Source organism: Triturus cristatus, chromosome 9 (genome assembly GCF_964204655.1).
Source record: "Triturus cristatus chromosome 9, aTriCri1.1, whole genome shotgun sequence".
In the NCBI taxonomy this organism is placed as follows: Eukaryota; Metazoa; Chordata; class Amphibia; order Caudata; family Salamandridae; genus Triturus; species Triturus cristatus.
In genome coordinates this window covers 558,864,123-558,876,282 of record NC_140592.1, presented here as the reverse complement: position 1 = coordinate 558,876,282, position 12,160 = coordinate 558,864,123, and the positions used below count along the sequence as shown (strand labels likewise).

Genomic DNA, 12,160 nt, shown 5'->3' with positions numbered 1-12,160 from the left:
CAGATGTCCTTTTATCAACTGCCTCTAAGTCCGGGTATAAGACAAGTGACCAAGGAGAAGGACGAGAGTTAGAAGGAAGATGATGAGGGAACTGCAAGAAAGAAGGGTGAATTTAGCTTGAGGATAAACACATAAAAATGTTATTACAGTCACCCCTCCCTATTTCTGTCAAGCCTTCTGATATTATGGTAGAACCTTAATGTGGCTGTTATAATACTAATACTGTTTTGCATTTTTTCCAAAGGTCACCCCGAGTACAAATAACCCTGGTGGCTGGAAACTGGAGTAGCAGATGTGGGGAGCTCCATCCATGTGGACCTTTTATTGTTGAATTTACAGCTGCCTTAGAGACAAAACCAGGGTAACAGGGTAAAATAGTGGACTTGTCAAAGAAAGTTACTGAAAACATCCATTCATACTGAAAGTGAAGAAGTGTTGCAGGAAAGTGAGTTCAAAGCGTTTAAATGAGGACTTGGATGGCATTTTACTAAGTGACAGCATGGAATTCCTTTCCTATATGGTGTTGCCTTGAGCTAGGTTCCAGCATGATGAGATTTGTCACTTGGAAAAGCTGGTCTTGCTTCCTGCACCAAGGGATTTCCAATGGTTCGACTATCTTTAGCTTATGATCATCTAGTAGCTTCCTTCAGTAAAAGGAGTAGACAGAAGACAGACATGACAGAAGTGAAGTAGATATCATGTGCAACGCAACACTACATAAAAGCTGCAATGTGGAATCTAAGATTGACCATCTCTTCCCACCTACTTTGTACATCTTTGTCATCATCATTGGATTTCCAGCCAACTGTTTGGCGGTGTGGGCTGCCTATCTTCAAATAAAGCAAAAGAATGAGTTAGGAGTCTACCTGATCAACCTGTCCATTGCTGACCTTTTCTACATAGGAACTCTGCCTCTCTGGATAGACTACTTTTTACACTATGACAACTGGATCCATGGGCAGGAGTCCTGCAAGCTCTTTGGCTTTATTTTCTATACTAATATCTACATCAGCATTGCCTTTCTCTGCTGCATTTCCCTGGACCGGTACTTGGCCGTGGCCCACCCTCTAAAATTTCCTACACTCCGGCGGGTTAAAACGGCTGTAGGGGTGAGTGCATTGGTGTGGACCATTGAGATATGTGCCAATTCAGCTCCACTCTTCCATGATGAGCTCTTCAATGATCGCTACAACCATACTTTCTGCTTTGAGAAGTACCCTATGGAGGAGTGGGTAGCTTGGATGAATATCTACCGCATCTTCATAGGTTTTCTTTTCCCATGGGTGGTTATGCTACTGTCGTACAATGGAATCCTAAGAGCAGTTAGGGGAAACATCTCCACTGAAAAGCAAGAGAAAGTCAAAATTAAGCGACTAGCCCTCAGCCTCATTATCATTATCCTCATTTGTTTCGCACCTTACCATGCTATCCTGCTGACCCGTAGTGTCATGTACCTCAGCCAGTCCTGTGACTGCAGCTTTGAAGAGAAGATTTTTGTGGCTTACCACACTGCACTGGCTCTCACCAGTCTCAATTGCATTGCTGACCCCATTCTGTACTGCTTTGTCAATGAAGGGGCCCGCAGTGACATCACCAAGATGCTAGTGTTGGTTGTCAGCTTCTTCACCAGTTCAAAGCCAAAAGGGATGGCCAACGCATCCTTGAACACAGAGACACCATTGTCTTTCAAGACCATGTTTCTGAGTGCAGAGGAACCACAAATGAATACATTGACTTTGAAGACTAGAGGTATGCTTTCTTGTGACCTTTGTCTCACACTCTACATGTGGCTTTAAAGTGTTCTGCTTTTTCAAATCATGATAGAACGACTTTGGAAAAGCATTAAAAGAGGTTGGGTGGATTTCTGATACTGAGGAATCCACAGAGGAATGTTCCTTTTAATTTGTTCTCCCTTACTTTTTCAAACCTGTGACTTTCCAAAAATACATAGGGACATATTTATGATCTCCTTTTACCCCCAGAGGGTCACTTTTTGTGATGCTCTGGAGGCGCAAACTACAAAATGATATCTATGAGGCGTGGCTTTGAATGGCCTCGTAGAAATGGAGTAAGGCAAGGTAGCGCAAATCACTGCGTTGCCTTAATCCGCTCTCGGGAGGCGTTCCAAGGGTGTTGCGGTGGGTCTTCCAACGCTACACCCATGAATTTGAACGCTTCCCCAGATTTACAAAACCATGTAAACCTGGGGATGTGCAAAATTCTTACGCCTCCCGGGGTGAGGTGTAACAAGGAGAAATACCTTTATTTGTCCTTGTTTTTCCCTCTTTCCATGTGTTCTGCATTCTGCAGCACATGTAGAAAGAGGAAACCACTGGACTGTTTTTGTGCTGTAAGGTGCCCCTTCCTGCGCAAAAACAATCCTCCTGGCACCACACTGAAACCGAAACTGCGCCAGCGCTGGGGCAAAGGAGAGGAATGCACTGTATTAGATAAATACTGTGCATTCCTGCCCTTTCACTTTGATGTAGGGCAGCGCAGCAAGGTGACTTGCTGCGCTGCCCTACACCAAATACCCATAAATTAGGCCCTTAGTCTCTTTCTTGCCCTTAATACACTCTGTTTACACATATTTTCTACATTTCCTTCAGCTTCTTGCACCTCTTGCCTGTTTCACTCGTTTCCGTTTTCACTTTTTTCCACCTTACTTTTTTTTTTCTCTTCCCATGGTTTCCCTTTCATTCACAATGATTATCTTTCTCTTCACCTTTTTAGATCTAGCCTAGGCAGCGCACATGCACTGTCTGAAAAACCTGCTGTAAATCAATACTACTACCCCTGCCAGCCGCTTACTATAGGCTCAGTGCAGCGTCGGTCTACTTTCCTGTCTCCTAATTCGTTCCTGCAGCGATACCTCACTTCCGTTTAAGGATGAGGAACACCGGCCAATTACAGTTTCTATAGGCTACCATTCTTTATGTGCTGTTTGCAAGAACTCTTTTTATAAATGTTAGTTTGTCTTCTCCCTTCCGCTGTGCGTTACAAGCCCCCCCCCCCCATCCACTGCATTCTCCACAACCTAGTCTACAAACACCCTCCTCTCCTTTCGCTACTTCAGCCGTGCCATTGAAGTTTTTTTTAACTGCCTGGTGCCCGCCTCGGGGACACTGCAGTTTATTTCAGCTTTTTTTCTTTTTTTTACTTGAAAACTGAGCACGGCACCCGGTTCAGGGACACCACGCTTTGTTTCAGCTTTTTATTTTAACCTATAAAGCTGACCACGGTGCCTGCTTCAGGGACACAACGCTTTATGTTTCAGCTTTTTTTTAAAACTCTAAAGCTAAGCGCTGCGTCTGTTTCAGGGACGCCACACTTTATATTAACCCAGCACGTTTCACAAAAAATATAACTTTAGGCTTCCCTGGTATTGCACCCACAGAAAACCCGATCTGCAAGCAGCTGGGGAGATAACTTCTATTATAATTTCTTCTGGAGCAAATGTTTTGTTTTCCAACTACCTGTCAGTAACCAGAAACAAGCTTTCCCTATTGTCTGTGTTTAAAGTTGCTTAGGAACTCATTAAAGTTTCCCGGAAGTGTGCCAAAATCACACGCATGGATCTTTTAAAGATTTTTGACTAACGGAGGCTAGGAAAGTGTTGTTTCTGAGAATCTGCAACTGTATCTGGAAGGGATTTTGTTTTTCTTTTCGCCTACAAAAAATAACACTTTAAAATAATGAGTAAAGGACAGTCTCATTGTTTCAAACATAATATCTGAAACTACGGGAATTGCAAAGTATGCAAAACTGAGTAGTGCCAGTGACTGAATACGTTTGCAGGTCCTTGGAGGCCATTGAGGTGCTTTCTCTGCACCGCACAAACACATTGATAAACTGATTAGGAATATTGTTTTTCAGTATTTTGTTTTCAAACCTGATAAGGCATCTGTTGAAAAGTGATCACCAGAAGACGAAGTAAGATTTCAGCAACTTCTTTATTAGCCATTCGCTCTCCAAACTAGAGTGCATCACTAACATTTTAATGCAGACTCCAGGGTGAGAGTCCACTGGGTACAACAGGTGATTTGACTCCTGGAGTTCTGGCTGTCAAAATAAGATCACAGAATGCAGTAAAATCTGCAGGAACCATTTTAAGAAACGCCTTGAAAGATTTAGATTGTGGGCTTAATGACCAATTTTGTGATGCCCCAGAGCTCCGCAAATCATCGGAGTCATCAAGAATGCCTGATGTTGTCATTGTTTAATACCAGCAAAGCAAAACTGTTACAAATTAAAGTTCTTGAGTTCGGAACAGAAGTTGTCAACATTGATGATGGCTTCGAAGATATACACGAAGACGTGGAAGACAATCCCATAAACCGACAGGCTTACGCTGTGAAAATTTACTGTATTTTCCAAGTCATGTTTTATGAATTGCAATACAGCAAAAAGAAAGCTCCGCTACACATGATTACTGCCCAAGCAATCTATTACAATTGCAAAAGTAGAAAGCTAATCACTTCAATGAATAGGATTGGTGTATCAACAAGTTATAATGACAGTTTGGAGCAAGAACTTATTAGCAGCTCATGCTGTAAAATCTTGTGAATCCAACAGCACACCACTTCCAAGTCACTTTACCAGGAAAGGATTTACAATTACTGCTCTTGATAATTTTGAAGACAGCTCTGCTTTGTCTGGAACATTCAGCACACATGTATACACAATACATGCATCGCCATTCACCATGCCAGCGACACATAAAAACTATCAGCCCACAAATATCCAACACCCCAAGAATATTCCTCATACGAGCTTAATATAGAGTATACCACTCTAAGATGGCACCCATAGTAACAACAAAAACTTGGCAATCAATCAAGTGATTAAACCATTAACGCACCACCCGGAAGCAGGCTACTCCTATAAAAGGAGATAGGACTTTCACTTCTCCACCGGCGGAGACAACGAGAGACACACAGGTGACACAGCCCAGATGCACCGAGAGAACCGTGAGTAACTAAGATGTAAGATCGGTCCAGGACAGATCCTGCACATTGCTGCATCCCCTCCCTTCATTGGTAAAACCAGCTGTGGGTTATACCTTAGAGCCTCAAGAAGCCCTCCAAAATGTCACATGTGGTTTTCTGTTTTCTTTTTCATTACAGCTCTCAAGTGATCCTCACTGAACTCATGGGATCTTACCCTACCTACTAAGGGGTGATATATATTACCTATGTATTTGTGCATATAAAGACAGCGTCTCGAGGTTTGCCATCAATGGTGGGGCCCGACTGTAATAATTACCTAGATTTAAAAGGTTCACAAGCTTACTGGATAATAGAACCTTTTCACTTTTGAATTTTGATTTTATTTATTCGATTCACGTCTACTTGATAAGACCAGGGCATATTTACAAATAAAAATACTGATACAGAGAACGACCCTGACACCATTCTCTCAGCACTATTCATTGATCTTATGTGTCTGTCTGTCACTTAGCTATAACTTCCCTTTTAACAATTTTTAGAATTACCACAGCACCTTTAGCTCATGTATATATAACGCGACCGTTAGCAGCAATAATCACGCTACAAACTACAAGCACCTGGTCCTCCAGTGGAGAACCCAGACCTTAGCAAAACACCTTTTGGTATAGATACCCTAATGGCAAACTGTATCTTTGTTTCTTGACTCTTGTCGTTTCAGAAGTTCTACTCCCTCCGTTTATCCAGGGGCAGCGAAAATTTCGGGCCACTGTAGATACAACTTTCTTACTCAGACCTGACGAAATGCCCTGGATCTCCCCCTGAGACCACTAAAGCGCGAAACATGTTGACCAGAACATATGCTCACTAGGGACTTATAGTTACTCAGCTACCAAGGGACATAATACCCTTTAAAGCAGCACCATACACTTTGGTTTAATATTGACAGAGGGATCACCTTAATAAAAATTAATCACTCTCCCTCCAGCCATTTTTTAATACACCTTCTAGGAATTCACTGCCACTTACACCCACACACCCATACTGCTTCATCAAAAGATCTCTGAAAAAAAGACCCTTCGGGGGACCTGTAGGGCATTGCAGTGCCGGCCCGACGAGGAGCAAAAGCTCAATGATGAAGCATGACATCCTTCGGGGTGTGTGAGGGCATCAAGATGAGGACACACTACCCCCCACAATTAGAGTAGCACACAATGAGAGTACCTCTTACTTTTCTTCTTTCTCTCTCTACTTAGGAACGGTGACACCCTTTTGGTATATGAGTCTTTTCAGCGCTAGGACACTCTTCCTGAGTAGCTGCGCGCTCTATAAATGCTCTTTCATTCATTCATACTCGTAGACCTTAAGTTGCACCTGGACAACCCCAGTGATAAGAACACCACCCCTCTCCTGTGGAACCTTGCCAGCATCGGACTCAAGCAGCTAGTCACCGCACCAACCCACATAGCCGGACACACGCTTGAGCCCGTCTTTTCCACCAGTGGGAACTTCAACTACAGCCACACCACAGAACCCTCCTGGACCAATCATCATTGAATACATCACGCCTTCACCACGACCACTGTACACCACAGCCATCATCGCCCCGTCGCAGCTTGATCAAGGCCACTGAAGAACTTCTCGTCAACTCCCTCAGCACCAACACTCTGCCAACACTTACAGACGCCAGCATCTCAGCGCGCAACTTCCACGGATGGATCTCTAACTGCACCGACACCCTGGCACTCCTCAAGAAAAGACCAGGCACACAACACTCCAAGAAGGCCAACTGGTTCACTTTGGCCCTCCACTAGTCCAGACGCACCTGCAGACGTCTTGATTAGAGATGGAGCCCCAACAATACCCCTGAAGCTCTCACAACCTTCAAATCCGCCGTCAACGCACACCACACAGAGGAAGAGGAAATACCTTGGATTGATAGGTTTTGTGCAGGTAGGTGTCCCTTCCTACACAACATCAATGAACTCCGCAACACCATGGCTCAAGGGTACCTGCGTTGGCTTATTCATGAGCCCCTTTCAACAGTTTAAAGCCGCCGGTGCGTCAGTTTCTTGACATACTTGCAGCTTTAATTTTGCACCACGTTGCGCCGTATTTACAAAGTGACACATCTAGGCATATGCGTGATCTTGTGAAGCCCTGTGCCACATTATACCTGCATCAGATATGATGTATGCAGGGTGGGTATTCCCATGCAACAAAGCCTCATAGGAGTGGCACAGTGAAATCCATCGGATTTCACTGTGACAATTTTTGTACGAGACTGTGTCAGAACCTTATGCCTGCCTCTTGGCAGGCGTTAGGGTGACGCAGTGCCATAGGGTTAAGCTGGCCCCTTGCATTGCCAGAGTTGCGTCATGCTTGTGACACAACTGCAGCAATGCTTGACTTTTGCGCTGACCGATACGTCAGGATTCCAGACGTATCTGTCATTAATTGCAACATGGAGCGCCGTACAGCGTGGCTATACCATCCGGTTTAATCTCCTACCAAATATAGCATTAGCTGGATATGTATTCCTTAATGAGGACACCACCCTAAGTAATATGTGGGAAAATAAAATGGCTTTACAACTGTCTCTCTCTTAGTCGGTTCCAATCTCTTCCTTTTTTACTGGCCCTCAATTGTATGAGAAATGTTTACTCTAATTCCCCCCAATGTTCAATATTCTTAGGGGCCAGATTCCCTTCTGATCTGGGACAGTGCACTGCCCGGAAAGGGGCAGAGAACAATTGAATCATAAACAAAGCAGCAAAATTGCATTAATCCTGTAGCGGGGCACTCTCTAGGATGATTGGACCCCCTAACCCACAATAATTCACAACTTGACTCCTTATGGGACTGCTCTGGGCAATTAGAATTTAGGTGGCACAAGTATTCAAACAGTACTCTTTACATTGGCAGACAAACTGTGCCTAACTCACTAGCTGTATTTTTCTCCGATCCAGATTTAGCATCGAAGAACTCATCGTCAGTGATATTTATTTATTAGACGTCACACTTTTACAAAGGAGTAGAATTTGTATGTGCAACTAATTTACAAATTGCACATTAAAACATTCAGATTTCAGCTTGACAAAGCGTCTTCGAATACATCGTTGGTAATGTCCCTGGTGCAGCGGCTATGTGCTGTCTTTTTCCTCATTGAATAATTCTAACAGACATGGTATATTTTCATCCGCAAGTGACCCCTGTCGTGAATACCTAGACAGATGCCTGTGTGATTTTCTTTTGCTCTCCAGTAGAAAGGTAGACCTTAGTAGGCTGTAGAGGTCTATGCAAAGTTGAACTTCTTTGATCATTGGTGACTATCGTCCCCATGACCAAGCGATAATGTGAGGACTGGGTGGTAGCAGTCTATAGATAGTCATGGGATGAAGGAAATTTTACCTGCATACCAACTCAGAAAGATTGTTTCTCATGGATACATCTAACCACAGATCCCCCCCTGGCATCCGAATGGATCTCAAAGCGTTAAAGCAGTACTCCTATTCCGTGCTGATATCATTCTACTCTGGAAGTGACGAGTGAGTGATATAAGCGCCAGGCATGCTTGCTAATGTCAGTTACTTTTTTCTGCGCCGTCAGGCACTCATCAAGAGTTACTCCTTGGTCATTTCAAGGCCCTTTTTTCTTCAAGGTTTCCAGTTTCAAGGGAAAATGTGACCCATTAAGACAGCAGGGTTCAAGCCATGTGGGGACTGTCGCAAACAGATGTCTGTAACAGATTCTTACAAAGTATGTCTATGGTGTCGAAACACAATTCCAGGGCCTGTGATGACTGCACCCAGATGAATTTAAAGACTATATAGGACTGCGAGACGAAGCTGTATGTTGTCAAACATCTGAAGACTCCACATCGTGACCAGTCAAAGTCGAAAGGAAGGTCCCGGTCCCAAAGTCTTCTTGTGGCAGATCATCATGCAGTCAAGGTTTTCGGGTAAGTCTAAGAAGAAGCATAAGAAATCGCAGTGGGAATCGCCCCTTCTGTCACTTTCGAACTTCAGAGAGCACTCGTGGGTGTGAATGTGCCATTTGGTCTTGCGCCTGATCTCCATTGAAGCGGATTCCGAGACTAGTCCCAATGCATCCTAGATTTCTGTTTCCTTCTGCGATGCCGCAGCAAGTGAAGGCCTTTAGTGAGTCCATACTATGCATGTTTTAGTACTTTACTAGCTCCCTCTTGGGTGTCTTTGGGCCCCTAAAATCTACAGGGACCTCTAGTAGGACTTTTACCAGCGGGTGCGTCCTCAGCGCTGTCTGTGCCCATCAAACTCACCTTGGGATCCACGCTGGCTCCTGTGCTCACTTCTCTTCAGGCGTGTGAGCTTAAGCAAGGATCGAGGTCTACACGTTAATTGCTTGGGCTGATTTTTTTATTTATTTTTTATTTGGTTTTACATATGCGTTGTTTCACACGAGCCAGAGTCCGGCTGTCGGATAATGCATCTTATCCTGGTGTGGTCAATTCCTGGTCTCGTACTTCTGTTTTTCTCTCGTCTTTATTCCCTCCCCGGGGTGTTCTCATGTGACCAAAAAAAGAGAAGCAAATAATGGTGAGTCGGATGCTCTGATCCGTCGCGTAGGGAAAGGGAGTGAAGGAAAACCCAAGTGCCTTGTACCGATTCCTTAGATGTGAGGTAGTGATAGGGACCGAAGCGGGTCCAACCAGCAGGAGACGCGAGGGTCTGCCCACTATTTGCTGACTTTCGCCCTCCTCCCAGCCCAGTCCGTGAACCACTTATGTACCTGGGGGAGCCACGCTCCTCCAGGAGCGTGGCTGGGCGCAACACAAAAATGTTGGCCTCCTGGCTCTTCCCGTTTTCTGGTCTCCACCGTTTTCGCAGTCAGGAGCGCAGCTTCCTCTTCTGGAGTCGCGGTCTCCTCTCTTCGCGGTGCTTCGGTGATGACGATCTTGCGTCTTCTGAGGTCTGACGTTTCAAGTCTGGTGCCGGGTTCATCTGCATCCCTCATTGGCTCCTGGGCAGTGAGGTGGAGTCCATGGGCGGGTTCTTCAGGAGGGTGCTCCCAGTTAAAGGCATACTGACATGGAAGAGGAGATTGGAGGGGAGGAGCGCGATATTGAAGCCCAGTTCATTCCGAAGGATCTTCCTGTGATGAAAAAAAAAAGAGAGGATATTCTTCGTGAGGTACATGCCACCAATCAGTCACACCATGAGCACCCTCCTTGTGTGCATGGGGAACCCGACACACCCCTCTCCTAGGATTCTCCCGATCGGGGAGAGGTAACACCCGAGACAGGAAATCCGCATTCCCATTGTCGATTCCTTTCCTATGTTTCACCTCAAACGAGAAGGGCTGTAGGGACAGGAACCAGCTAAGGACACAGGGGTCATGGCCCTTGTTCCTATACATCCACTGAAGGGGGGCATGATCAATAAGCAGGGTAAAATGGTTACCTTCAATATAATAGCAGAGTTTGTCAATAGCCCATTTAAGAGCAAGACACTCCTTTTCAATTGTGGGGTATCGCTTTTCGCAGGGAAATAGCTTTCTGGTAACAAAGAGAATGGAATGTTCAAGGCTGTCAGAAGAGAGTTGGGACAGGACAGCTCCTAACCCAGAATCTGAAGCATCGGTATGTAAGATAAATTGCTTGGAGAAGTTGGGGGAAATCAGAACCGGGCTACTAGTGATAGCCCTCTTCAGCTGCCGAAAGTCTGTTGTAGCGGCCTCAGAAGGGGTTAATAGGTCTTTGGGTTTTAAATCCTTTCGGAGAAGGTCTGTGAGGGGGCCTAAAATTTCAGAATACTGGGGTATGAACCTCCTATAATACCCTAATAACCCCAAAAAGGCTCTTCTCTTTTTGATGAGGGAAAGGAGTCTCCATGATGGCCTTCACTTTTTCTTCCTGGGGTGCTATTACCCTGTTCTCCAACACATAGCCTAGGTAACGGACCTTCTGAAACCCCACCCTGGATTTCTTTGAGTTTATGTGGAGTCCTGCTTGTTGGAGGGCCTGGAGGATCACCTGACAGTGTGTTAAATGGACTGAAAATCACTATGTTGTCGAGATAAGCTGACGAAAAGGTTTGATAGTCATGGAGCACGGTGTTCATCAATCATAGAATGTGGCGGGTGCTCCGTGAAGATTAAACAGGAGAACAGTGAAATCGTATAAACCGCCAGGAGCACTGAAGGCTGTCTTCTCTCGGTCCGTCTCTTTTAGGCGGACCTGCCAGTACCCTATAGTAAGGTCTAGCATTGTGATATATTGTGCGTCCCCCAGTTTCTCTATTAATTCATCTACTCTTGGGAGGGGGTATGAGTCGAATTTGGAGATGGCGTTAATGGCCCTCAAGTCCATACAGAACCAGATGGAACTATCTGGTTTGGGGAGCAGGACTATAGGGGATGACCACTCGCTTTTAGAAGGGCGAATTACGCTCATCTCTAACATGCTCTTGATTTCCGCTCGGACAGTCAGTCTCCTGTCGGCCGGTATGCTATATGGTTGTTGCTTTATTGTCTTACCCGGAGTCATTTCAATAGAATGTTCCACTATAGTCGTTTTTCCTGAGGTGTCTGAAAACAAGGGAGAGTAAGAGTTCAACTCAGAGTCTAATGATTGTCTTTGTGGGAGTATGAGGACTTCATTTATTACTAACTGTTTGAGCGTACTGGGGTTCTCTATGGGAGGAGGCAGTACAAGATGGTTGGTCTTGGGTAATGGCCCTAGCCACTTCTTCAGCAGATTTATATGGTAAGTTTGTATGCGGGACGGTTTTACCTGGACCTTATATGAGGTTTTCCCAACAGTACCCACTATCTTGTAAGGTCCTACACTGCGCCTTTAACTTACTGGAGGAGGAGGACAGCAGAACCAACACCCACTCGTTGAAAGCCAACTGTCTCCATTTCTTTCCCTTGTCGTTGAAATACTTCTGCTTTTCTTTCCTTTTCTCTAGATTTGAATAAGCCAGGTCTCGTAATTTCCCAAATCGGGATTTTAGGCTCTGAGGATATTCAAGGAAACTTCAGGCCTGGTCAGCTTCTTTCTTTTCCGAGGCTTCCCTCTTCATCTCCAGAAGAGTCCTTTATTTTTCTTCCATATAGCATCTCAAAGGAGGAACAACCGAGGCTGCTCTGGACCTGGCTTCGGATGACGAACAATGTGAGGGGGAGGAGCTGATCACATTCCTTCCCTTCACTTTGCAGCATTTTCTTTAAGG

General features: G+C 45.0%; 1 protein-coding gene across 5 annotated transcripts in view; it reads left to right on the top strand.

The window, feature by feature from the left end:
• GPR4 (G protein-coupled receptor 4) overlaps nt 1-12,160 on the top strand; it is a 612,431-nt gene that overhangs the window by 161,204 nt on the left and 439,067 nt on the right. For all 5 annotated transcript variants that reach the window (XM_085625564.1, XM_085625561.1, XM_085625565.1 and 2 more), the window contains exon 2: nt 245-1,749. In XM_085625564.1, coding sequence (XP_085481690.1) covers nt 699-1,749 — 1,051 coding nt within the window. In that variant the 5' untranslated portion in view covers nt 245-698. The remainder of the gene's footprint in view (nt 1-244; nt 1,750-12,160) is intronic.